Genomic DNA, 25,623 nt, shown 5'->3' with positions numbered 1-25,623 from the left:
GGTTGAGCAGGGCACAGCCTGCCTAGCTGTCCACGGCAGCCCTGGGCCATCAGTACGCCCAGCATATCCTTTTCTTTAATGCTGCACCATAGCTGATCAAAACCTTGATGGAAAAAGAACTTGGAGATCTTCTGCCCCAGGCCTCTGCCTTCAGACAAGTGAAGGTCTCAACCATGGGCATGAGATAGTAGTGGTACAGTTGAATCCTGAGTGGAGCCTGCTCTAGGTTGGGTGGTCAGGGAAGGCTTCTCAGAAGAGGAGACAGCTGGGTTGAGATTTGATGGCTGAGAATGAAGCGCCTACGGGACGGGATCGCGTCTTTGTAGTCCCACAAGTCTGTCTTCCCCCTGACCCCACAACCGTCTCGGGTTGATTAATTTGTTAGGGTAGCTCACAGAACCCAGGAAAACACTTTACTTAACTACATAACTGGCTCATTACAAAAGGATATAATTTACAAGAGCCAGATGGAAGAGATGCACAGGGCAAGTTTGTGGGAAGGGGTGTGGCGCTTCCATGCCCTCTCTGGGCACACCATTCCCCCAGCACCTCCCTGAGTGCAGCTCGCAAGCGCTCTGAGCATAGTCCTTACGGGTTTCCGTAGAGGCTTTGTTATATACTTTGGCGTGATTGATTAAATCATTGGCCATCGGTGATTGATTCAGCCTCTAGCTGCTCTCCCCTCTTGGAGGTCAGGAGATGGGACTTAAAATTCCTGCCCTCTGAACATGGTTGGTTTCTTTTACATCAGTTTTGTTTGTATTTGTTTAATTTATATATAAATACAAGAGAACATTTTTTTCCACTGATATAAGTGGTATAAAAGTGTGTAGAGTAAAAACATGGAAGTCTGTCTCCACCCTCTTCTCTCAACCGAAAAGCACAGATCCCTTTCTTTTTCAGAAGTACTGTTTTCAGTTGAACCATCTCATTTTTCTTTAATAAATTTATGAAAATATTTGGACATAAACATAATAGAATTTTAAAAATATAAATGGGATTTTTGCCACACTTAGACATATCTTCAAGGTCTTTGCATGTTAGTTAATTATGTAATGGCTAGCTAAGACTGTGTAGTATAAATGCTCCATAGTTAACTCATCCCCAATTGATGAACACTGACTTTTTTCCTAATTTATGCTACTATAAACATTGCATGATTAACAAGTCTTGTACACCTGTGGTTGCAGGCACATGCATGAATATTTTGTATATTTTATAAAATAGATTACTAGAGATGAAATTGCTTTGTGAAAGGGTATATGCATTTAAAAATTTGCAAATATTTTTTCATGTTGTCTTTGAAATACCTGATTTGATTTGCTGATGTTTTATTTAGCAGTTTTGCATCTTTGATCATAATTGGTAAAGGGCCCATCATGGATTCTTTTACATGCAGTGAGCTTGGGGAATTGAATATTTTTGTAATAAACAGAAATTGGCCTTCTCCCCCCCCCCCCCCCCAACACACACACACAGATACTGCCATATCTGTCAGAGTTGCTTGCTGCCAACAGTTCTGAGAATTGGCCTGGCTAAAGAGCAACCAGGGCCCTGCCTTTTTGGTACACAATGCAAGGACATGCAGGGATGCTCAGGACCCCAGGCAGATGGTCTCTCTGATCGCCAGTGTTGATACTCCCTAGGTGCATTCAGTGGTTTCAGGCTAGACACATGTGAATCATCCTTGTCACCTCTTCCCTCTTGTATTCATTTATCACCAAAGTCTTATGAATTGTAGCTCCTAAAATTTTTTCAAATAATTCTACGTGTTTCTTTTTCAATCACCGACTCCCTAGTCTTCTATCTTTCACCTAGACTCCCACTTTGGTCTTTTAACAATTATTCTTGCTTCTACTCTGCCTTCTTCCAATCTGTTTTTCCGCACTCAAGCCAAGAATGATCCTTCGAAAACACAAATGTAGTCTTGCCACCTAACTTATGTAAAACACTTTATTGGCTTTCCATTGCTCTTAGCATAGGTATCAGTCTTTAACATTGCCAGCGAGAATTTCCATGGCCTCGTCATTGTCTATTTTTATAGTCTCATCATTATACCATTTTTTTCCTTGGTCTCTGCAAGGCAGGTATACTGGCTGTTGTTTAGTTCCTTAAATACATAAACATGTTAATATACCCTCCTGCTACTGCATCTTTAAACATTTCATCATCTTTCCCTGTCTCTTAGTTTAGTTAATATAATAGTCTTTCAGATTTTGTATCTGATACTTTTTATCATTTCTATGCTACAATCTTTGCTAAAGCCACTGTAATCTTAATCTTGGATAACAGCCATGGAATGGTCACTGTGTCCCCGCCCTTTTTCCCTTCTCAAGTTCCTCTTTTGCATAGCAGCCAGAGTGATCATTCATTCTAAAGCATCAAACATTATTTCCCTTCCCTGAATTGAGCCTCAGTGGGATCCAGCTTGGTTTACATGAATTGTAAGATCTCATTAATTTATTCAGCAAACTTAATTGAGCCGATGTGCTAGACCCTGTAGGCACTGGGGCTTTGGCAGAGTAGAGACATAAATATTTGCCTTTAGAGAGCTTATATTCAGATGGGAAGAGAGAGAGAAGACACACAAAACATAAGTACAAGTAAAACAAGTAGGAAGTGAGGATTCCTAAGTTTAACTGGGATGTCAGGGATAGTCTCACAGGAAAAAATGCCATTTGAGCAATGACCCAAAGTTGGTGAGAGATTGAGCCTGCAGTTATTTGGGGAAGTTCTCTAGGCAAAAGGTCAGCAGGTGTGAAGGTTCTGAGGCAGCTACATGTATGGCTGTTTGAGGAACAGCAGGGAGACTTGGTGGCTGACATGGTGAGTAAGGAGAGAAGAGATGAGATAAGAGAGGGAAGGAGGATCAGGTTGTTTCTGGCCTTGTACTCAGCTACTAAGATTTTGGTTTTTATTCAGTCAGGCTGGAAGGTGTTAGTGGCTGGAGGGTTTAGAGCCATGGTCTGGCCAATTACAAAAGGATCACTGGCTGCAGTGTTGAGAATAGGCGTATGGGGGATGAGGCAAAGATGTGAGCAGGGAGCTGACTTAGGAGGCTATTTAGTAATCTAGTGAGAGATTGTTACAGAACCCCTGGGCTGCTCCAATTGAAAACAAACCCACGGGCTCTTTAGTTAGGGGCCCGATTGCCCGCCGCCAAAATTATAACTCTCAATACCAGAGTTTAGTGAAAAGAAAAAGAATTGTTTATTTAACAGTTATATAGATTTAGTTATTTGCGGATTTCTGTTGTTAAGTCTTATGCTCTTTAAAACACCCACAAACACATATCCTTGCCTCCCCCGCTTCCAAACCAGGCTAGTTTTAGGAAAGTCAGAGAAACTGTTTCCCTACTTTCCAAACACAGTTCAGCTTTACCAGCAGCTGCCAATCATTCAATCTGATTGGGGAGGTCCTTTCTGTGCTGTGGTGCCCTCCAGCTCTCAATGCAGAACCACCTGGATTCTCAGCCTCCTTGCAAACTGTCTTCTTCCCGCAAACCGCGTGGGTCTTCTCTTCTTCTCAAAACTGCATGGCAAGAGCCTCTTAAAGCAGCCTGGAGACCCCTTCTCCAAGCCACATGGAGAAGGCCCCTTCACCAAGCCACGTGGAGGGAGCACACAAGAGAGCGAGAGCGAGAGCCTGAGAGCGAGAGCGTGAGCCCGAGAGCGAGAGTCCCAGAGTGAGAGCATGAGCGAGAGCCAGAGAGAGTCAGAGCGCCAGAGCGCCAGTGAGAGCCAGAGCCCGAACGAGAGCTTGAGAGAGTCCGAGCTAAAATGTCTGCAGCTGCTTATATATCCCTGACTGCGTCATCTGACGCAGTGGGCGTTGCAAACAGTTCTGACCATTCACAGACCCTTACGTAGGCTCTGTGTGCTTTCCATACCGTCCCCTGGTTCAAGACTCCTCCCATCTGCCTGAGGCTTTGGATGCATTAAAGCCATTTGCATAAGAAAGACAGTAGCCACCAGCCTCAGGCATGTGGAAGCATTTGAAAAGCTGCTTACTTCTCCCCATCCCCCAGCAGCAAACTCTGGGGATTTTTGGACTCCCCTGTTTCTGTAACAAGATGATGGTGTTACATCTGGGTATCAGGAGGTGAGGTGGTGAGAGGTAGTCGGATTTGGCATGCGTTTTGCAGGTAGAACTGATAGAACTAGCATTTTGCATCAAGGGATATGAGAGAGACAGCAGAGACAAATTTGACTCTTATGGTTTTTGTCCTAAGCAACAGGACTGATGGATGTGCCATTAGGAGTGGTGAGAGCAGACATGTTTGCCTTGTTCTTCATAATAGGAAGGTAATAGGAACCAAATAGTAGCTTCAGTCTTCCAGAATTAAGCATAATACTGTCTGTGTTTACTTTTGTAGATGGCTCTTCATCAGGCTGAAGGTCCCTTCTTTCCCTGATTTGCTCCATCTTAAAAAATCATGAATGGCTATTGTATTTTTTTTTCCAATATTTGTTAAGAAATCACATGGTTTTCATTTAGTTTGTTGATATCGTGCATTATATCGATTGATTTTCAAAAAGTCTTGTTAAAAAACTAACCATCAGTTAACATCTTATTTTTTTTACTACTGCTTATTAAATTCCATATCTGCCTATTTATTTACTTAATATCTCTTTCCTCCATGGCTCTTATAACCACCAGCATACTGTATGCTCTACCTACTTATTTGTATATTCTGGTCATCCCCAGTGGAGCTTAAGTTCCCTGTTTTGTTCTCTGGTGTATATCTAGGTCCTAGAACATTGTTGGGGCTAAAGTAGGATTCTGTAATTATTTTTTGAATGACCGAATATCTGTGCTTAATGGAGTTCATAGTGTAGGAGGGGAGAAAGGGGAACACAAATAAAAGGTGTGCTACATTTTAGGAAAACCATAGACAAAATTCTTTGGGAGCTCAACATGGGAGAGATTAAGTTCAAGTAACAGATTTCTTTTCCTTTTTTCTACCAGATTTAAAAGAAGACACATCCAGGAAAAATTTATTTAATGATGCTGAAAGTAAGAAGAAATCAATAAAAATGTGGTTTAGTCCTCGAAGTAAGAAGGTCAGATATGTTGTAAGTAAAGTTTCAGTGCAAACCGAGCCTCAAATGATGAATGATGAAAATGCTCAGCAGGCATCAGCGTATGAATATGTTTCTGCAAGTCCTCCAGCAGAGGTGTCCGCGAGGGCTAAGAAGGCTTCGGCGAGATCTGGGAAAAGACGGAAAAAGAGAATTTTAACCAAAGTCAACCGAGAATGGAATTTAGAGACAGACAAAAAAGGTGGTGAACTTGACTCCAAGGAGGGATCGAAGGAAAAGCTGGTATCTTTCTGCCTCCAGCCATTTGTTATCGCTAGTCCGCAGAGAAATGGTGAAATAGACTTACTAGCCAGTGGCTCCGTAGCAGAAGATGAGGGTTTTGGAAACTTAACTGAAGTCTCTTTACCATTGGCTGAGCAAATAGAGTCTCCAGAAATTGAGAGCAGGGATGAAGTAGTGACTCCTGAAAAGAATCCCTGTGAAAATGATCTTACATCTAAGAAATCCGTGCCTTTAGGTCGTAAAGGAAAACGCGGGCGTCCCAGGAGACTGCCCAGTCCAATTTCTAAGAGATGTAGGCGCAGCATTCCCAGCACCAGTGGAAATTCTCTTAAGCAAATGGTGCTTTCAGAAAACATCCCAAAGCCTGGCTCTTCCTTGCCACCTTCAAGCAAACTTAAAGTTGGTGGCACAGTAAGGAGGAAAAGCAGTAGTGTATTAGATGAATCCATTAGCTCTTTACCAGCTACACCACCTTCTACACTGAATAGTGCAAGTTACGGAAGAATGCTGTCCAGTCCTTCAGCCGTGCAGCGGCCACCCAGTCACCTTACGACTGTGAAGAGAAATCATAAGGGAGAGACTTTGCTCCATATTGCTTCAATTAAGGTACAAAGCTTACTTTGAAGTACAATTTCAGAATGAGACCAACTACTAACCAGTTTCTTTGGAGTTAGCGAAAAACGAAACAGGTTTACTAGGATAGTTAACCTACCACAGATGCGATACTGTTAAAGATTGAACAAGGAGTAGAATTCATAGGGACTGCTTGCCCATCTCAGTAACAGCAGTGGCCCCTGGGCCTGAGGAACATGATCTTGCAGGGGAAACCTATGTTTCAATATTTTAGCTTCTACTTTGGCCAGTGCTTTCGCTTTTGCCTAATCCATAATGGTTTTGTTTAGTCTTCACCATTTTGTTCTATGAATATAGATGATTGCTAACTTACTGCTGGTAACATGTCTTTCCTAGCAAAAGAGCTAGGGGCACTGCGAGAGGTGTCAGGCTTTTCTGTCTATTTGACATTCCTAGGGGCGCTGTGGGAATTTGAAAGGTTGAAAGACGTGATCTGCATGTTTCTCCCATGACCAGGACATTCGACTGTGTGAAGTGCTCCTGTGGTTCACCACAAAGGAGCTTCTCCGCCCTGCAGCCAGCAGTTCCTTTTACTAGCCTGCTCATTGAAGTTAATTCTCTTTCGTGCCCAAATACCTGGGGTGTTGTGTGTTTGTTTTGTGGAACCTGGCTGGGTTTCGGAGGATGAGGTGGTTGATCTTTGAAATTGACGCAGGTACTGCACATATAGAGGAGCAGTTAGCACCGTAGCTTTATATACTTTGTCATGAAAATGTGACATGGGAGAGATTACTACTAGATTAAGATTGGTTTTTATGATCTTCCTGTAAATTCTTGGGGCAATCTTTGCTTAGGTCTTGTGTGTGGATAGAGAACTTGGGAGGTCTGAAAGGATCCCCTTCATAAGGTTGGTGACATAAAACATCTAGGAAAAACATGGAGTAAACATTGAGTTCAGGGATCCCTGGTATTTTCGTGTGGAGAGAGGGAAAAACACAAAACTGACTTTCTCCCAACTCTTAGTGTTTTATTATTTTCCTTGCTTTACCTTCCAATAAATGACTAATGTATAATCCATCTGATGCAAGAAAAGGGAGAACCTGCAATATGACCACATATTCGGAATTACATGTCCTTTGAACAACCTGAATTTTCAGAGTTAGCTCTGGTTACATTTTAGTTTGATTTTTGCAAAGCATGTTTAAAAAAAATCAGACTATATATGTCTTCTTTGTTATATATAATATATAGGCATATGCATAATATACATAGGCTGTTATGAATCTTAACACTAATGTTATTAATGCTTCATAGACATAAGTAGTTAGCATAATAATTATTTTCTGTTCAGTTTTTCTGAATAATACATAAGAATGTGGCTGCACCGCCCCTTACATTGGTAGAGAATTTTTCTTTTAACCAGAAGAGTAATTTATTTTGATTAATGAGGAGCTCTAGGACATAGAGGCTAGGCCATGGTTGGGCAAACTACTTCCTAAAATTGCAATTAGAGTAAATATTTTCAGCTTTGCAGGTCAGATAGTCTCTATGACAACTCTTCAACTCTGCCTTGGTAGTGCAAAAGGAACCATAGATAGTATGTAAATCAATAAAACTTTACATATAAGATCAAGTGTCTGGCCCGCAGGCCATAGTTTGTCTCCCCTTGGCCTAGGTCATGGAAAAAAGCCAGAAAATAATCTTAAATCAGGAAAAACTGGTTGGCATGATGCTGCTTGTGAATTTTCTTCATTAAAGATGGTTTCATACAAGTTTTGTCAGATTGTCAGTTTGCTTAGAGTCTTGACAGCATTAGTTACCCATTTTGATTATCTTGAACTTATCAGATGGTATTATTGTCATTAGTTGGCAGATTCTGATACAGTACACTTACGAAAAGTTAATTGATTTGTTTTTTAAATATTTAACAAGTGTCTCTTTGAAAAATTTATTATGAGTTGAATATGCATCCCCCACCCAGCTTGATTTTAATAGAACAAATACTTGAAGGAAACTCAATGGATATATTTGTATATTTTTCTTTTTATAAATAATTTTTATTTCATTTTTATCCTTATTTTTTCATTTGCAGCTGAAAATGAACAATTTATTTGTACTAGGAAACCGAATATTGCAGTTCTGCTGTCTTAATTTATGTTTTATACCCATCTATTTGAGAAAAGGATTAGAGGGACTCTGAAGTTAAAACGACTATAAAATGAACAAGGAGCAGGGAAAGGGGAAAGAGCTTCTGCAGCTGAATAATGAGTAGCGCTTGACGACCTTTCAGGCGTCCAAAGCAAATAAGGGGAAGTACCAGGTTTGTCAAAGATAGGTTTTTGTCATTATTGTTTATAGTTGTCATTTTTCCATAAAGTGTCCTGGCAGATGGGCATTTTCCATTTTTCCCTTGTCCCTCAGATTGGGAGTCACGGTTGCGTGATGCGTGCTTGGTGTACGCAGCGCACGGAGGGCAGAGGACCCCACAGCAGTTAGCATGTTCTCTCTGCCCGTTAGCTGTGCTGGTGGCTTTGCAGACTGATCTCTGAACTTGGTAACGTTATTAACAAAATCCTTTAATGTCTTGCTTCAAAACAACCTCTAGGCATCTTTGTTGGCCACAGCCTTTTCATGCTGCTCCTCTTTTCTTGCCTTGTTAATTTCCTGTTGCTGTTACAACAAATTCCTACAAACTTAGTGGCGTAAAACAGGCACATTTCTTTTCTTAGGTCAGGAGTCTGGGATGAGTCTCACCAGGCTAAAATCAGTTTGTTGGCTATGTTACTTTTTGGAGGTTCCACAAACGAACCCATTCTTTGAGTATTTGCTCTGTTTTTAGGAACTGCATGTTCCCTGTGGTTGTAAGACTGAGTTTCTGTTGTCTTGCTGGCTCTCAGCTAAGGACCTACTCAGGTTCTAGAAACTGTCACAATTCCTTAGTTTGTGTCCCTCTTCCTCTGTCTTCCAAGTCAGGAACAGAGGGTGGCATCCTCAGGTCATCTTTGTGACCTAGCCCGGAAGTGCCCACTGCCTTTAAAGACTCCCATGGTTACACTGGGGCCACCCTGACAATGCAGGGTGCTCTCTGCCATCTAAGGTTCAACCCTCAGTCACATTACAAAGTCCCTTCTGTCATGTAAGGTAACATGCAAGGTCTGGGGATTGGGGCAGAGACAGTTTTTTTGTGGGGGTGGGGGTCATTATTCCAACCACCATGAACTATTTTCTTGCTCTGCTTTCTGGCATTCAGATTTCTCTTTGACAGCCATGGTAATCTGACCTAAGCTGGAACTTGTCATTTCTCAGCTCCCTACCAGTGACTTCCTAGCCCACTTGGAAATGAAATCCACCAGCCTCCCCATGTCTACATAGCACTATGTGATCCCTCCTTCTGCAGGTTTCTGCTCAAATGCCACCTCTTCAGAGAGACTTTCTAACTTCTCTAAAATAGCAGTCCTTGCCATACCTTTAGCTTGTTTTGTCTTTCTTCCTATTATTTCCTGACATTATTATTATAGATTGCTTTGTTTTCTCTCTTTAGAGAACAGAAATTCTCTTTTTTCATTTTTATGTCTTCAATATCTAGAACATCGCCTGGCACATAACAGAATGATATTTGTTGAATAAATGAGTGAATTTTCCACTCAGCCATGACCTGAACCCCATTCTGCTGTCACATTGAACTTTAACCTTATCAATTATTCAGAAATATTCATTAACACTGCCAACATTTTCATGTGTCCTTTTCTCTGCCTCTTATGTCCTTTCCTCTACAGCCTTCTCTTTCCTTTTCTGGTCTTTTGCATATTCTACCTTCTTAATAAGGTTTTATTTTGTTTTCCAGAATTCCCAGAGTTAGTTTCTTCTCTATGGTGATATTTTGTTTGCACTTACATTTACTTAGCTTTCTCTTTATTATATGACTCTTCAGTTAAATTTTGTGGTTATCCAGTGTATATTCCCTCATTTAAAATTTAATTTCAAAACATGAGTAATAAACTTCATGTTTCTGAAATAAAAATTAAAGTATTTATAGTGGAAAGCCTCACTTGCATTTCTGTCCCAGCCACTGTTGCTGACAAGTCATTCCTGCTAGCCACCTGTCTTATTTTCTTGTGTGTATTTTGTGAATTTCCTTATGTGAATAAGCAAGTGCTCTCCATATTAGTGCACACTTTTTGTACATATTTATAGTAGCATAGCTTTCCATGAGTTTTCATTGTTTAACTAGTTCCTTACTGTTGGGTGCCTGCTTTTCTTCCTTTTTCTCTTATATACAGTACAGTAGTAAGCAATATTTGTTTCATATATGAGCAGGTATATATTTTTAGGATAAATTCCTAGAAGTGGGACTTCTGGATTAATGTGAAACGTGTTATCTTATTTACCTTGGCAACAGCAGGATCTTATGAAACATGTTCAGGCTGCTGGAATGTAGAGAGGTCATCAGCAGATACTGTCTGGATTGTCCGCTCTCATATCCTTTCTCCCTCAGGGTCATGGGCGTACAGGCCAGCCAGCTGGTTTTTAGTTTCTGGGTATATTCATCCCCATCTGAATGAAAACGGCACAGGACTGTTCTTGAATACCTTAACTGTACTTTAATGTGGTTAAATTATAGGGATGTTGTGGATATTCTCATTTAACCAGAACAAAAGCTGAGACCATTAGGCTCTTATTCCCCATGTTACTCTTAGTGTGTGTGTCACCTGTGGTTAAAATGCTGAGAACATGTTATAAATGAGAGCTTTTATGAGGAAGCATATGCCTACATAGAAACTAAGATATATACTCATATTCTTTATTCTTCTGATTTAATGAAAAAAATATCTCAGTATTTGATATTTCTTTAGACATGAAGAAAATTTTGATTTGTTACTCTATTTAATATCACCTTTGCTGAGGAATTTAGGTGCTGGGAAAAACCTCCCCAAAGTTCCCTGGTATAGATACTTAAAATGGTAATGATGACTCATAATTCACATCACAGCAGTGAACGTGTTATGAAATACAAAAATGGCTTGAAGTTGGCATGTCACATGATGTATTTGTTATGCAGACATAACAGATAGTGTTTTGAAGGCAGTTTACAAGGCAGGATGTGCTTAGCATAACAAAGGTGATGAGGATCTCCTGGGTAGAGAGAAAATCCCTAGTGAGGAGTTTAATTCATTACACTTTAAGGCAGTCATGTTATATTGTGTGTAAAGCCACATCATTACATGTCATCCATACTGGCTTCCTGAGACAGTAGCAAAGGACTCAAAAGCAAACTGGCATCTGTGGTATTTTCAAGACCTTAATTTCTGGAGCACCTCTTGGAGTCAGTATCCATTTTACCCTCTGTCTGCCACCTAACACCTTTGTAATGCCAGTAACTTGGGTCACAAAGACTGGTTGTCAGAATCATCTGTGAAACTATTTTATTCAGTAAACTCTGGCTCAGAAGCCAGGGAAATGTTTAATATATTAGAGAGCTCCATTCCAGATGACTAAAAATAATTTTTTTTTTATTAATTAATTTTTTAACAAGGTTATTTTATTTATCTTTTTAGAGAGAAGGGAAAGGAGAAAGAGAGGAAGAGAAACATCACTGTGTGGTTGCCTCTCATGTGCCCCCAACTGGGGCCCTGACATGCAACCTAGTCATGTGCCCTGATTGGGAATCGAACCAGTGACACTTGGTTCGCAGGCCGACGCTCAATCCACTTAGCCACAGCAACCAGGGCTTAAAAAAATTTTTTAATGACATCTAGTTGCTAAAAGAAGTTTTAGGTACTTGGTCAGTTAATATATGTGGAAAGCTTAACCAGTCTGGGTAACTCATTATTCTTACTGCAGTTAATCATAACGTCCTATACAGTAGTCCGTTTCTCTATATCGCGGTTCACTTATCGTGGCTTCACTGTATTGCGGAATTTTTAAAAATATTGTATTTAATTATTGTGGATTTTTCACTATATCATGGGATTTTGCGGTACTGTATATGTATGTTAAAGTTACATAGGTTTAAGTGTAGAATATGTTTAAGAACATAAGTAGTGTTTATAAAAATGTGGAGAAGGTTAATAAGGCAGTGGGAAAGGTTAATAAGGGACTGGGAACGGTTTATAAGTGTGTGGGAAGGGTTTATAAAACCTTAAAATATATATAAATACTAAAATAAATGTAAGGTTCCTACTTCGCGGATTTTCACCTGTCGTGGGGGGTTCTAGAACATAATACCCGCAGTAAGTGAGGGAATACTGTACTATTTTTATAAAGATGTTTATTAATAGTATTTTGGAAGCACTAACCTTTATAATAAGGACAAAGCTTTGTTTGTGTGTGTGTGTTTTGTAATGTTAATTTCTATTGTTATAGTATGCATGAATGTGTGAAGAGTCCTTTGAATGAAAGATTAGCAATAGGAAAATTCAAGGAGGCACGCATTCTTCCTTATTTTCAGCCTTTAAGGTGTTCCTTCAAAATATCAAATCCATTTAAAATTTCTTATAAGCCTTGGTAAATACTTTCCTCAGATGATTTTCTTTTCTTGCTGTGGTTTAAAAAAAAAAACAAACTCAATTATTATTTTTTTAAGTTGTGAGGAGCCTAAAAGTGAGTGCTTATTACTCATAAAATATTCTATCACAGAAGCAAGTAATTTAAAGAAATCAGAAGCAGAAGTTAATTTATTTCCTGGAAACTTCATATTGGTTCAAGCTCACCCAGTTACTGTGGACCCTGTCTAATTATCATAATTTTATTTATGTGCATGACATTAAACTTCCATAAAGGAGAAGGATGAAAATATGACAAACTTTTAAGTATGAGGGAAGAGGAAACAGGTTGGGTATTAAAAGCAAGCAGTATGCAAATCCGCTATACAGTTCAGGAGAGTCTAGGGGTGCAGTGTTAACAGAAGACATCTTTGATAATATGAAGAGGTAACATGAAAGAAAAATACTGCTGTCTAGCAGCCTTTGAGGATTTTCTTCTTTAGTTTCTAAACTCACTCTGTTCCTATGTGACTATTCTTGTGTGACTCTTCCATTCCACAGTTGTGTTTATATTATTTTATAGGCTTCTTTAGATGAATATGGTTTTACAAACACCATGTAATTAGAATGAGAAAATTTTTGAGAAGGTTTTTTTGTCCACTTCTTGTATTTACTTTCATGTTGAAGGTTGGGAATGTGTGTGGTTCTTGCTATTCATCTGCCCCAGATTGTTTTTATCAAATCATATTTGTATGTTGACATGTTCCTTAATTCATTTGGAACTGACAAATATATAGAGCAAAAGTTGCTAAATACATGTTAACTTGCACCAGAAATACAGAACTTGCACCCCTCAAGAACTACGGGAAAATGCTCTATTCAAACTGGAGCATTTGATTTGAAATATATCATTCTTATTTTTTAGGTGCATTGCATATTTAAGGTCATTTTGTTAATTTAGGAATATAGAAAAATATGTTGCATGTGGATTTGTCTTTTAGAAAACTAAGTAAGCTACCATTTTAAGATATTCAGTATTCGAACCCTGGCCAGGTGGCTCAGTTGGTTGGAGCATCATCCCCGTACACCAAAAGGTTGGGGGTTCAGTCCCTGGTCAGGACACATACCTAGGTTGCAGGTTTGATCCCTTGTTGGGGTGTGTACAGGAGGCAACCAATTGATGTTTCTCACATTGCTGTCCCCCCCCCCCCGCCCCCCCAAAATCAATAAACATATCCTCGGGTGAGGATATTTTTTAGAAGTTTAAAATAGAAGATATGCTGTATTTGAAAGGTGACCCAAAACAATCAAATAAAGGCAAATCATACTGTATTAAGGGATCTTAATAACTTCTACATTATCAACCTATAGAGGATAAGATTTTGTTCTCCCTAAGGGACTGCTTCACAAGACACAATGTTGTCATAACTAACATTTGTCAAATATAAATTTTAAAATTTATTTTTCAGAGAAATCTCTGTTAGTTACTTTTGGAGAAAATAAGCATTGCTTCTGCCCAGAAGTATACCTTTGAATGAATAAGGTGAATATGAGCTAGATTAATGTATTAAGGATAGACTAAGAGCCCATAAGACAACAGGTTTTGGCAGTTTTAACATTGGTTTTACTCTGCGGTCTTCTTGGCTTTAATTTTGTTGTAAACGATACTCGGAAACCATTTTCATATATGCTCGAAATGGATGTTTTTCACAAATGAAATGCCTTTAAAAACTTTATTATGATCAGATGTGGCTAGTGTCCATTATTTGGTATTTTGAAATGAATTTCAATATGGGTTGCTTATTGCAGAGATTTTGTACTCTATATTCAAGGATGAACCATATGGGTTCTGGGACTTGGTGCCTCAGAACAATGAATACATACAAAACAAAATCTCAGTATTTTACTTTTTTCCATTATGATTTTCAATTTCTTTTCTTCTTCTTTTTTGTTCTTATACTAGGGTGACATACCTTCTGTTGCATACCTCTTACAAAATGGAAGTGACCCGAATGTCAAAGACCATGCTGGATGGACACCATTGGTAGTTTTCTGTTTGTTTGTGTTTTATTCCAATTCTGTTGATGTTTTATAGTTATTACAGTTTATAGTTACGTAATTGTCTATATATCATTCTCTGCCTTATATACACTTTTTAAATCTGAAAACTTGTATTTTCACCAAGTAAAAGAAAATAATTATTTTTCATCTAGCTCTTAATTGTGATAGGTATGAAATGAGCTACCTTTTGAGTGACTACCTTTAGATTTAGGAAACCGGTTACACCATATACTGTATTCTGAATTTACCAAATGTGTGGAGAGGTAACTGCTACAACCAGCATCAGGCTCTGTTCTGCAGCATTGTGTGTAGCTGGAAGCATTTCATGGAACAGGAAGGGGTCAGAGGAACTGGATGGGTTAGGAATGTATCACAAAGGCAGTGACTCTTACTGAGGATCTGTCTCAGCCTCACTCAATATACCCTATCCAATTCCAGATATATAGAGGCAGTAAAACTTCGCTTCATTAATTATTTTTTAAAATCTCTGTTTATTATTACTAAAAAGCAGCATGAAGAGTAGTCTGGAAAAAGAATGGCACAAATACGTGGGAATAAGTGCTACACGGGCTAATTAGGACAGTAAGCATGTGATTTGAATACAGCCTTAGATGTGCCAACAGATGAAGTGTATGCCCTTATTCCGGGAACTGGAAATTAACAAGAATTAGGAGCGCTTCATTAGGCCAGGTGCAAAAAAGGTTTAAAATAGTACATAATGATTTCTCTTTGCCAAATGTAAGCTGGGAGGGTTTAGTCAGGATCCATCTTTGTGGTTTGGACTCTATGAACCAGCTAACCTTTTCAAAGAAAGGTCAATTTTTTTTTTTAAGCCACTAAGGCAAATCGTAGTAAAAGTCGAGTGATTTAGAGGACCTGATGCCAATCTGGATTATTTTCTCATAGAAATAAACCTATAGGTGTTTAGTACATACTACCTATTATGAATCGAAGAGCACAATATGCCAGAGACTTGTCAGATTACAAGAGTGGCATTCTTAGCAGTTCATTAGACATAAGGTACGATTTGCACATGAGATATCGTTGCACATTCCATTGTTACCAGTTACGCCTTCATTCAGTAAGCCCCTCTGAGGGTCTACTCCATGTTTTTCTGTTATCATTGACATCAGCCGTACAGTAATCTCTGCATGTGCGGTTATACTACTTAGCTTACGGCCAAACACCTGATTTAGTGAATTCTATTCAGCCTTGGAGAATTTCAGATTTTATGCATGACTTGGTTGTTAAATACTTTCTAAGTTTTTTCTTCTTCTTGTTTTAAATTTCTTTTTGTAGAATAATTTAGGAGCTATAATTGGTTTAAAAGTACATTTTCTTCTATAAAATGAACTCTTCACCTAAGGCTCAAATGAAAAATCTTTTTGTATGAATTGCATAGATTCTGATCATCATGTATCTTATTACAAAGATTATTAATAGTGGCTTTTACTTTGTCAACAACTTATGGTATGTATGAGTAGGTAAGAACCAATTTACTGACTGAGGTTCACATTTTTCTAAAATGTGGTTTTATTACAATATTACCCATTGCTCTTCCTTATCACTTTTTCACTTCTTTTCTTTTTAAAAAATTAGCACGAAGCCTGCAGTCATGGGCACCTAAAGGTGGTGGAATTGTTGCTGCAGCACAAGGCACTGGTGAACACCACTGGGTATCAGAACGACTCCCCACTCCACGATGCCGCCAAGAATGGACACATGGATATAGTCAAGCTGTTACTGTCCTATGGAGCTTCCAGGAGCGCTGTGTAAGTAGTTTAACATAGAGACTTTCTGCATGGACTTGAATTCCTAAATCAAGGTCTGTGATGAAGCAAAGACTTTATTACCCAGTTGATGGCTCGCTTCTCTTTCACAACTAAAGTTAGATGTGACCATTAAATTCTGCATTTAAAATCAGCATTCATGCCATTTTTCTTCATGATACATATTTAAGGGAGATACGCTTTTAATTCAGAAATAGTTGGTACAATTTATTTTAGAGCTTTGACTTTCTGTACAAAATTTAGTTAGATTTTGTAGTATTTAGATTGATTAATACTTTTTTAATAAGAAAAGATTTAGAAGCATAGAAATAACTTATATTTTTCCTAATACTTAAGCGTTGTTTTAAATATTCCATTCCTTCACTGCTTTTTCTGCATATTTAGAATAAAAACAGTTAAAATATGTAAGAATTCAGACATTACGCAAGGGCAGTCAAATTATTTCTTAGGTTTTTCACATCATTTAAATGAGGCTTTGGGTGAGTTGTGTTGCAGTGCCAGGGCAGAGATGCATTCGTGAGTGCCGGCTGCTGCATTTTAAAATTGTTACTGTAAAGATTGTCAAGCAAATGCTGTATGTGGATTTTATATCTTTAATCTATAACTTGGTTCATGTCTCCTTACATATTATTTTACTCTCTTCAGTTAATGAGGTAGTCGAAATGAAAATGCAAGAATTGTCTCTGTGTACCCATTGATTCTGTAGGTTTGGAAGGAACACACAAAAGGTCAGGCTTACTCTGGTTACAGAGGCAAATAAGAATTATAAAATGCACAGCTCCTAGGTTGTAATTTTAATAGGTGGCCATATAACACAAATTAATAATGCAGGAATGTATTATACCTTCATGCTGTTAGTTTCAGTGTGTTTATTATTCTTACCCTATGTGAAAAGATAATTGGGGCAAACTCAGGGGATAAATATTCTTTAAAAAATTTTTTTTTGCCTTACACACACACACCACCCAACCCCCCATCCCCAGTAGGTCTATATACAGATACGGACCTACCAGATATGACCCTTCTATGGGTGTAGCAAATGATCTGATAGAGCACACAGTTGCCTGGGTCAGGGGAAATAGAATAGTTTCTATGCTTGCGCTGTTAAATCAGCTATGACTACTTTAATGAATGAGGCACTGGTCAGGGCATTAGGGAACCCAGCTTTTATTTGTGACTCTGTTATTGACTTTATTGCCTCAGGCAGGTTAATTTCTATGCCTTTGTGTCCTCACCTATAAAACATGGGTGCTGCCTGTAACTTTTCTATTTCTTCAGAGCACAGTGAGGATTAATGAGCCAAAACTCAGAGCTTGTCTTGGGGCTCATACACCATGGGTCTTTGCTACACTGTGAAGCTTATTAATATACAAGGTGTGGGCATGAGACAGTGAGTGAATCTGCCTTCGCAGGTGCCCTCTCAGATAGATGGGTTGTTTTAAATAGGTTTACCTGGTGAAGTAGCAGAAAATGAGAAAAAGATTCCTGCTTCTATACTTCATTGTTGCCTGAGAATATTTCTATTGGTAACTGTTCAAAACTTCACCGGCTGTCCTTCTTCCCCCCTGCCTCCATTACAGCCCTGTGTCCCCAGTGAACCTGAGACAAGTGCGCTCAGTCCCGTCAGAACCATGCTGAGTGAACGGAGAATATCAGATGCTTTAAAAACAAAAAAACATACATAGTTTCAGATTTGGTATTTGGGTCTGCCATTAGCAGAGCTTTGCTTGGGAGGATGTAGAATTCTTAATTAGAAAATACTATATGGACCATTGGTCCTTTCAATTGCCTCACCTAATTAAAAAAAAAATTAATCTCCTACAGCAGATAATACATGTTTTAAAGCTTTAAAAAAACGTGTTGCTCTTTTGGATTTCAGTGCTTTTTCCTGCTTCACAGCAAGCCAAGTGACTTGAAAAATTAAAACCTGTGTGCTTGCAATTTCATGGTTGTTCATAAACGCTTTCATTTGTGGACAGTCTCCTGTCAGTTATGACAGATTTAGCATTAGTAAAAATGCCTTTTTGCTTATGTGTGTTTGGGATTGAGCACTCTCTCTGTGCCAAGTGCAAGTTTAAATTTGCCCATCTTTCCCTTCCCCCTTTTAATAGTGGTGCCACTTGTCACAGGCACAGTTGTAGGCAGGTGCTAATATATCATTCTTGAGGGGAAAAGGACAGTAAAGGGTTACACTATATTCTGAACTCCAATTAATACTTCTTTTTCCTCTGTCTTAGTGATCAAAAGGAATTCTAGTGAAGTTTTTTAGGGTCATCTAGTACATACTCTTTGTTTTATATTTGTACTATGCAAATTATTACAGAGCACACATGAAGTATATTATAAAGCTGGGGAAAGTGAAAATAAGATTCAACATTTTAGATGTAACTTACGTTCCTTATCTTCCTTCTGTATCTGTCTTTCAAAAATGCAAATCTGATCATGTTAATAGCTAGCAATTATTGAGCTTTCAGCTTTCACTATCTGCTAGGCAGCGGTTTACGTGCTTTTTGGTATACAAACTCATTTGGTCTTCACAACAACTCTATGAAGTAGGTTGTATTATTGTTCCCATTTTACAGGTTAAGCAACTCTTCAAAAGTCACACAACTGTTGAGTGGCAGAGCCAGGCCATATGATTCCGTGACCCCAGCTCATAACTACTGTGCTATATTGACACTGTCCTTCTGCTTACAACCATGTAGAGAGTGAGGAGTTCAGGGATTCTTGTCCCTTGGATCAAGTTCAGCTCAAACCACCCTTTTGTCCTTCCTTTTCTGGCCACAGCTTACATTTCCAGAACTCCCTTTCTTTCCCATGTGCCTTCTGCCTGCTTCTCTCCCCCACCCCTTTCTCTCTCCCTCCTCGTTTCTTTTTTCTGTCTCTTGCTCTTTTTCTTTTTTCTTTTTTTGGTGTTCTAATTTGCCACACTAGCTCACTTCATTTAGGGCCTCTGCACACACTTTCTTCTCTCTTGGAATACTTGTATTCTACCGCTCTACCCACTTCTTTTTCTTCTTTCATGTCTTTGAAGTTTTGCAAGATTTTTAAGTCCTTCCTATTTACTTCCCTCTGCTTTGGCTCACTGAACTCTGGGAGAACAGGAACTACCTTTCATCAATTCTTTAGTAACTAAAAGCATTCTTAGAGGTAATTCTTGAGTGAATATTTGCCAAGTTGATTACCAAATGATATTTGTAACTTCTCCCCTATGTGTATATACATGTACTCATTCTGTGTGTTTTGAATTATTGATAGTCCTGGTACGTATATGTATGTTATTTATATTAATATATACAGCCATTTTTACATAAAACCTTAACCTATATCAGTATCATTGATTCTTCAATATTTCATAGTAGCATTTGACAGCAAAAAGCAATAACTTAGGAACACTTAGGTCTTCTGCCGATATCTTTTAAGTTTAAAATCTTCAGTCATATCATTAAAAGTTTTATATGAAATATATTTTCAAAGTTATGATGGAAAATCACAGCTAAAGGAATAGAGCAGGAATACATTAGAGGAAAAATACTGGTAAAATTTGCCAGTGTACTATATTGTGAAGACAGAAAAAAATTCAGTCAAAAAAGTATCTTCTTGGTTAGTGATTATGTAAAATATTTCAATAACCAGAAAAATAGAATTTATAGGATTTAGTTTAGATAAAGCATATTTTCTATGTAATCATTTTGAAGTCACCGAGTTGTAAGAGGCTTTCTTTGATAGATCATTAAGGGAACTGAATTGTCAACAGTGGTGTATATGACAGGTGTTAATATATTGTCATGTACTACAGGTAAATTCCACAGTGAAGATGCTGAACATAGTCTTCATTATATTGGTGTTACATTGGCCCATAGAGTTTAACAAACACTGTGCCTTTCCATTTTCACAGCTCTGTGCTGCTTTTGTCTCCAGTGTCCATTGCTTCGTGCCTGATTATTCCATCAATTTTCCATATTGTATTTGGCGCCTACACAGGAGCAGGAAGTCATTGGTCCCTTCAGCCTTGGTGGAAGGCTGTCTTCCATTAATTCCATTCATTTCAACAGTCCTGTTGGTATTTCCTCCACAGGCCCTTCACGTTCATCCACCAAATTCCAGTTTCTAGTCCAGGGTTCAAGGCTATTTTGTTTGCTAATGTGTATTCTTTACCTTCTTTGGAATCCATCTCATATTTTACCTCATTACTTGTGCTTTGGTTTAAACTTCATCGGTTTTAAACTTACCTGTTGAATGAATAAGATTACAGGCAAGGACAGGATTTTCTAAGTTTTATGTATCTCTCCAAAATACCTAGTTTACATGGTAAGGCTTTAGGTTAAAGTATGCCAGAAAATAGAGGATATGCTATATTTAAGAACATTTAGAAGAAAAAAATCAGTCTATAAAAGCACCCTTGGTAACCCATTTTGATGAGATTATTGATGTTTAAGTTTGAGTCCATGGTGTTGCAACAGATCTAAAAAAAAAAAAACTTCCCTATGTAGTAATGGAGAATAACTGATTCATCACTGTCTTCAATTTATAAGCAATCACATTGATAGTCCCTTGTGCATGTGACATGTGACTTTTCCTCCATGTATTAGCTTTATTAAAAAAAAATTTAATTAATGTATATTTTAAACTGATTTTTCACACAGTCTATAAGCAAAGTGTTAGTCCATTCAAATATATCATTATGGGAATAATAGTTTTACGAGTTTTTTTGTGCCCCCATAATGAAGTATAAATCTTGCATATGCCTTGTCTTCTCTTGCTGTGGGTTTCTGAAGGTGCCACTTTAAGTCTTGTGTCTAGTTCCAAATTTCAGTGGTCCATGACACAGCAGGAACATGACAAGATTTAATAGGTTCCATCTCCCATGATACAGGGCTGAGGTTTAAGCAGTTGTCTTTCAAACTGTAGCATTTGTAATGTACCATTCTCAAGTCCATTAACAGTACAGGAGGGTTAGGGGTCTAGTGAACTGCGTGTAAGCAGAAGCTGTCCATAATCTAAAACCACGCGTTTAAAGGCCAGATGAAATAGTAAGTGTTGTTCAGTAAGGATGGTAAATGTAAATTAGAATCCTGCTAGTCATTTTATGAAGCAGTTTTTCAGGCCATAAAAGCACCTTAGAAGACCATGGTTTTACTTTTAAGTCCTCACTAGATGATGGTCGTGGTACTTTCATTACCTTTTTTTTTCAGGTTACAGTGGAGTTGATTTGTATTCGGGTAAAGTATGCTGCAGGTACTATGCCTTACAGTGCACATGATTGGGCTCTTTTATTTCTTTGATGTGTAAATTCTACATTTGTCTTTGTTAAAAATTCCTTATGTGTGCAGTGATTTTTTTTTTTTTTTGATGGCATATAGTGTGACTTTTTGTTTTTTATTTATTTTTGCACATGGTGGATTAAGACATAGAATGTTGGTTTTCTCACTCCAATTTCTGTTTTTTGATTGTTATACTTACACAGTATGCCTGTGAAGAGATTCTGTATTTGTTATGTGTGCATAATAATTTAGGGAATGAAACTGAGAAGTATTAAGTATAGTGATGAGATCAGCTACCTTTGAAATAAGCTGAGATTGTCTGCTGTAACTATATGGGAATTTACGAAGACCCAGATTCCAGGATGAAGACTAGTGTCAAGGCTGGAAATCAGAAAGCTGAAACACAGCTGATTGTAGTATGCCTTGTCTGGGAAAAGACTGTTGCCAGAAAGAGGTTACACGGTACTGGACCTGGGCATTCAAGGGAATCTGAGAATACAAATTTATCAGTGTTTACCCAGCACTGTCCCTGTAAGAAATACTCACTGAACCTGGTAGTCATGAGTAGCAGCCATTAGAGAAGCATTTGCTGTGGTTCATTTTTTTTCATTCACCAGCTTTCTCTTCCTACTGTGCCATCAAAACAGCTTTTTCCAAGGTCATTAATGACCTTGTCCCTAAACCCGATAGATGCTTCGGTCTCTTTTCCAGGTGTCTTTCATCTGTGTGCCCTCCGTGCAGCATCAGAGATGAGGTCTTCCTCCTCCCTCTTCTCCTAATGTTTCACTCTGTTTCCTTCCACATCTTTTTCTACGCATTCAATCCAATTGTAAAATCTGATATTATACCATGTTTATCATTTTATATCCTGTTTCATGCACTATATTTTCACGTGAACTTTGGTGGCCGTTACGGAGATATACCATTATCTTAAAAACCATGAAAGATTATAAAAGATATGCTCATTTTAGAAAACTTTCTGCTATTGTGTAGTATATTAGAATAATTTTGAAGCCATATGTAAGGAAGTGGAATAGTAGACACAAGTTGTGTAGTTTTTACAATTTACTGATGAGTGAAAGACTAATGATGGGCAATAACAAATATTCCTGTAACTAACAAGGAAAACGGGAGTCAGGGGGATCTTCTCTCTTTGTTTTCTCATCAGTGAAATAGGAGAGGCATACTCTGGCTCTAAAGTCTCCTCCAGTGTAATATTCCATGACTTGTGAACTAGCACGTGGGGAGAGGTCTGCATCACCTTGTTCTCTGAGCCATTCCAGTTTGTTCCTGCGAGGGCTGTGGTTACCATAGGTTGTAGTGTACATACATATTAAACTTAATTTAAGAAGTGTCCTGGTCACTACTTTATTAAATTGTTTGTCTGTCATGTGGCATTAACTTTCCTTCTAGTCCCTGTCTTGTGAACGTATCGAATTTCTATACTTGTTTATATAGATGATAGAGCCTATAATTGCACGGTCAATGATTTTTATTTGCTTTTGAAAACATCTCACACATAGTGATTAATGATTATATTGTAAAGTGAATATGAGCATAGAATTATACAGAGTCGGGGAAAAAATTCATGTGTAAGTAACAATATATTCAATTAAAAATACCCCCTGTAATGATCCAGTCTCAAATGAAAATTTCACCTTTTTTTTTCCCATTGAATTCTGCATCTTGTGATACTTGATCCTTATGCTGCTAATTCTGAGTCATTTATTTTAGTAAAAATTATTATTAAGGAAGTTGAAAAAATTATTTTGCTAGTGCATCTATTTAGTTAGGAATCAAGTCACATATTTTATTTACTTAAATGCATCTGTACTTATTTTACCAGTAACATATTTGGTCTGCGACCTGTGGACTGTACGGAGAATGAAACTATGAAATCGCTGTTGCTGCTACCAGAGAAGAATGAATCATCACCAACTAGTTATTACTCAGTAGTAAGTATGGATTTACCTTTGCGAAATTTATATCTTTTCCTGAAATTGATTATGAAAGGAGCATAATGGAAAAATTTCCAGTTAGCAAATTGCTTTTATTCACTGAACAGTTGTTGAGCACTTCCTGTGTATGTAGCTGTTGTGAATCTGAAGACAATCGGAATAAATGTGTCAACAGCTATGTATTGAGCCCTGTCCCCCATATATTAGGCAGCATTCATGCACAATAAATGTGACAGAGCAACTCTTTTTCTCAAAGAGGTTACATTTCAGTGAGAGATAGGAAACAGATGGTAAATTTGTAAGCTAATATAAATAATTCCAGGAACATACAAATGAATGCTGTGACAAAGGGTTTGTAGATTGTGAATCAGGAGAAGTGGTGGGCTCCAGAAGAGATGCTGCTTTTCATTAAGGTCATTGGGGAGAGCCTCTAAAGAACTGATATTTGATTTGACACCTGCATGATGAGAGGCGGCAGCCAAGTGGATACCCAGAGAACAAGTGTTCCAATCAGAAGCAGCAGCAAGTGAATAGTCTCCTCAGTGGAGGAGCTTGTCATATTTGCGGGTTGGAGAGGTCAGTATTACTTGCCAGAGAGTATCTAGGGGTAATGATAAACCACTGAAAGGCTTTAAAGGAAAGGAATGGCATTACTTAATTTATGCTTTAGAAAAGTCGCTCTGTCTGCTTTGTAATAAAGAGACTGTGGGGTGGGGCAGAAATGGAGGTAGGGAAATTATTAGGATTTTTTCATTGTGAGGGATAGATACCACGATGACTTAGACTAAGGTAATAGCAGAGATTATGAGAAGTAATGAGGTCTAGTGTATCATTTTTGAGTTAATGTCAACAAAATTTTCTGATGGATTATCAATCAGGTGTGGGGCAAGAGTAGAATTGGTATGACTGTAGCAGTGGAGTAGATGGTGGTCCCATTTGTTGCCATAGAGAAGGAAATGGATAGTTCTCTTTGTCAATTTTATGTTTATATGCCATCAAATGAAGATGTTGAATAGGCAGTTGGATATTTGAGTCTGAGCTTAGAGAGGTAAAAGCTAAAGTGCAAAGAATTCCAATTTCTTAGGAACCTGTAGTTCCTGGGGAATATAGATGTAAAAATATTTATTGCACGTGTAATAAATTCATAATAGGAGCCATAACAATGCACAGTAGAACCAGACAGAAGGAAGAAGCTGACTTCAGGAGGAATCAGGGATTGCTTCACAGAGAAGGTGACGCAGAATGAGTTTAAGACCTTCTCTGTGAAGCCTTTAAAAATAAAAGCTTTAGCGAGGTATGTAATAGAATTCTGTTGTTACAAAGAATTTTTACAACTCAATAACAAAAAAACAATTTGATTAAAAAATGGGTAGAGAATTTGAATAGACAGTTTGCCAAAGAGTAATGTACATGGCCAATAGACATATGAGACGATGCTCAGTGTCACTAATCATTAGGGAAATGCAAATCAAAACCACAATGAGAATCACACCCGTTAGAAAAGCTATTATCAAAAAAGACAAGAGATAAGTGTTGGTGAAGGTGTGGAGAAAGGGAACCCCTTGTGCACTGTTAGTAGGAGTGTAAATTGGTGCAGCCATTATGGAAAATAGTATAGAGGTTTCTCAAAAATTAAAAATAGAACTATTATATGATCCAGCAATTTCACTTTTGGGTGTTTGAAGAAAATGGAAACACTAACTTTAAGAGATATACGCACACCCTGCATTTAGTGCATCATTATCTTGATAGCCAAGATAAGGAAGCAACCTAAATGTTCATTGGCGGATGAATGGATTAAGTGAAATATATATACACATACAGATATATATGTATACACACAGAATGGAATACTCTTCAGCCATAAAAACAAAAGAAACTTGCCATTTGTGACAACGTGGATGGGCATTGAGGGCATTATGCTAAGTGAAATATACAGAGAAAGACAATACTGTATTATTTCACTTAATGTGGAATCGAAAAGCAGCAAACAACAGTCCCCCCCAAACATTAGGTCTAGGATATAGTGAACAGATTAAAAGTTGTTAAGAGTAGATCTTAAAAGTTCTCATCACAAGAGCAGAAAAATTGTGACTGTGTATGGTGATGGATGTTAACTACACTTATTGTGGTGATCATTTTGCAATATATACATATGTCAAATCATGTTG

General features: G+C 38.1%; 1 protein-coding gene across 1 annotated transcript in view; it reads left to right on the top strand.

Annotated features, from left to right (window-relative positions):
• Nucleotides 1–25,623, top strand: part of BARD1 (BRCA1 associated RING domain 1) — a 66,144-nt gene that overhangs the window by 25,150 nt on the left and 15,371 nt on the right. The window contains exons 4-7 of the mRNA XM_090283402.1: nt 4,969–5,930; nt 14,343–14,423; nt 16,040–16,212; nt 23,341–23,449. Coding sequence (XP_090139528.1) covers nt 4,969–5,930; nt 14,343–14,423; nt 16,040–16,212; nt 23,341–23,449 — 1,325 coding nt within the window. The remainder of the gene's footprint in view (nt 1–4,968; nt 5,931–14,342; nt 14,424–16,039; nt 16,213–23,340; nt 23,450–25,623) is intronic.

Source organism: Furipterus horrens, unplaced genomic scaffold (assembly GCF_987537825.1).
Source record: "Furipterus horrens unplaced genomic scaffold, mFurHor1.1.pri manual_scaffold_1, whole genome shotgun sequence".
Classification (NCBI taxonomy): domain Eukaryota; kingdom Metazoa; phylum Chordata; class Mammalia; order Chiroptera; family Furipteridae; genus Furipterus; species Furipterus horrens.
Note: the sequence above shows the minus strand (reverse complement) of the source record. Positions and strands in the feature narration are given on the sequence as shown.